General features: G+C 40.0%; 1 protein-coding gene across 1 annotated transcript; it reads right to left on the reverse strand.

The window, feature by feature from the left end:
* Positions 1–668: 668 nt before the first annotated feature.
* LOC128095131 (olfactory receptor 2D3-like) lies at positions 669–1,655 on the reverse strand. Its single transcript, XM_052713860.1, has one exon. It carries the CDS (start codon positions 1,611–1,613, stop codon positions 669–671), a length of 945 nt encoding a protein of 314 aa, XP_052569820.1. The 5' UTR covers positions 1,614–1,655.
* Positions 1,656–2,000: the final 345 nt, after the last annotated feature.

Genomic DNA, 2,000 nt, shown 5'->3' on the forward strand with positions numbered 1-2,000 from the left:
AAAGAAACAGAAAAACTTGGTTCAAGTCAACGGTTTTTCTCAGAGCTTCTATTTATTCATTTTTTTGTTGAGACCCTAATTTGTGTCAGGTATTATGCTAGACTTTGGAAATTCATTAGTGAACCCAAGTAGGAAATAAACAGCAGGAACTGATAAGAAGCCTTGGAGGAGTGCTGTTTACTGGCTTGCTCTTCATGGTTTGCTCAGCCTGCTTTCTTAGAGAACCCAGAACCACCAACCCAGAGGTTGTCTACACTCACACTACACTTCCACCCCTCAGATGTCAAGAGCTTGTGCCAAATTACATAAAAGTAGCCAGTGCACTGGGATTAGAGGCCTGTGCCAGCAGATTTGGCTGTGCTTATGCCTAAAACAAGTCCATGGCAGCTGAATTAACTATGTACACATTACAATAGTACTTCTCACCTTTAGTAATAATAATAATAATAATAATAATAATAATAATAATAATAATAATAATAATAATAAAATACAACCCCAATTTTCCACCTTTTTCCTTTTCTTTGTGTTCTGGCTTAGAGTGGTCAAATTTCCACAGTGTGTTCTTTTGTTTCAAAATTCTTCCTGAAATGAATTAATAATAGCCTCCCAAAATCCTACTCCATTTTCAAAGATGTTACCATGGTGAAAAAACCCAGACCCATAGGTCATTTCTTGTGAAAGAAGGACATTCTTGCAGCTAGTCTCCTGGAGGCACCTTTGACATCCTTGTTCCTCAGACTATAAATTATGGGGTTTAGCATTGGAGTCACCACTGTATAGAACACAGATATTACCTTATCCTGCTTTTTTGTGGTTTTGGTGTTTGGCTGCATATAGTTAAATATTGCTGAGCCATAGAAGAGGACAACAACAATGAGATGGGAACCACAGGTGGAGAAGACTTTGAACCTCCCCTCCCCAGACTGCATCTGGATCACAGTGGAGATGATGTTCCAGTAGGAGATGAGGATGAGGGAGACAGGTGCTAAGAGGATTATCACACCCATTGCAAAGATGGCCATTTCTGTGCTGTAAGTGTCTGCTGAAGCCAACTTCAGGAGGGCAGGAAGTTCACAAAAGTAATGGCTGACTGTGTTCTGCCCTTTATAGGGAAGATGGAAAGCAACAGTAGTGTCTATCAGAGATACTAGGAGCCCACTAGCCCAGGACCCTAGAGTCAACTGGAGACATAGTTGTTGGGTCATAATGGTGGAATAGTGCAGGGGCTTACACACAGCCACATACCGGTCATAGGACATCACTGCTAGCAGAGCACACTCTGTACATCCAATCTGAAGGGTGACAATTACCTGTGTCACACAGCCCCAAAAAGAAATAGTTTTCCTTTTTGTCAGGAAGTGGGACAGTACTTGAGGAACAATGCTATTTGAGAAACAGAGATCTGCAAACGAGAGGCTTCTAAGAAAATAGTACATGGGGGTATGAAGTCGAGAATCCATGAAGACGAGGATAATGATGAGCAGGTTTCCAAGTACAGTCAGCACATAAATGATGAAGAAAAGAACAAACAGAAGGATCTGAGTCTGTGCATCTTGTGAAAGACCCAGTAACAAAAACTCATCTACAAAGGTCTGGTTTTTTCTTCCCATTGAGCTTAATGCTTGTTTACCTGTTCGCCACAAACAACAAGAACACAGTATGACTGGGTTTATGACATTAAGTCCTGTAGAAGTGGCTTGTGTTAAGACTGACATCTAATTGAATCTTTCTAGGATTTTATATGTTTTTATCTAACATGTTCTAATTAACACATGTTTATTTTTATTCTGATTATTTGTCTATAGTTTACATCAACCTCACTTTCCCCCAGATCTTTCTTATAACCACTGCTGTTTTTTTTTTAATAGATAAGATACAATATAGTTTAAAGTGTTCCTTGGAGTTCTGGAGATATGGCTCAGACACTAAGAGCACTGGCTGCTCTTCCAGAACACCCAGGTTCAATTCTCAGCATCCACATCGCTGCTCATCATGTT

Source organism: Peromyscus californicus, unplaced genomic scaffold (assembly GCF_007827085.1).
Source record: "Peromyscus californicus insignis strain IS unplaced genomic scaffold, ASM782708v3 Scaffold_4__1_contigs__length_199733344, whole genome shotgun sequence".
NCBI lineage: Eukaryota > Metazoa > Chordata > Mammalia > Rodentia > Cricetidae > Peromyscus > Peromyscus californicus.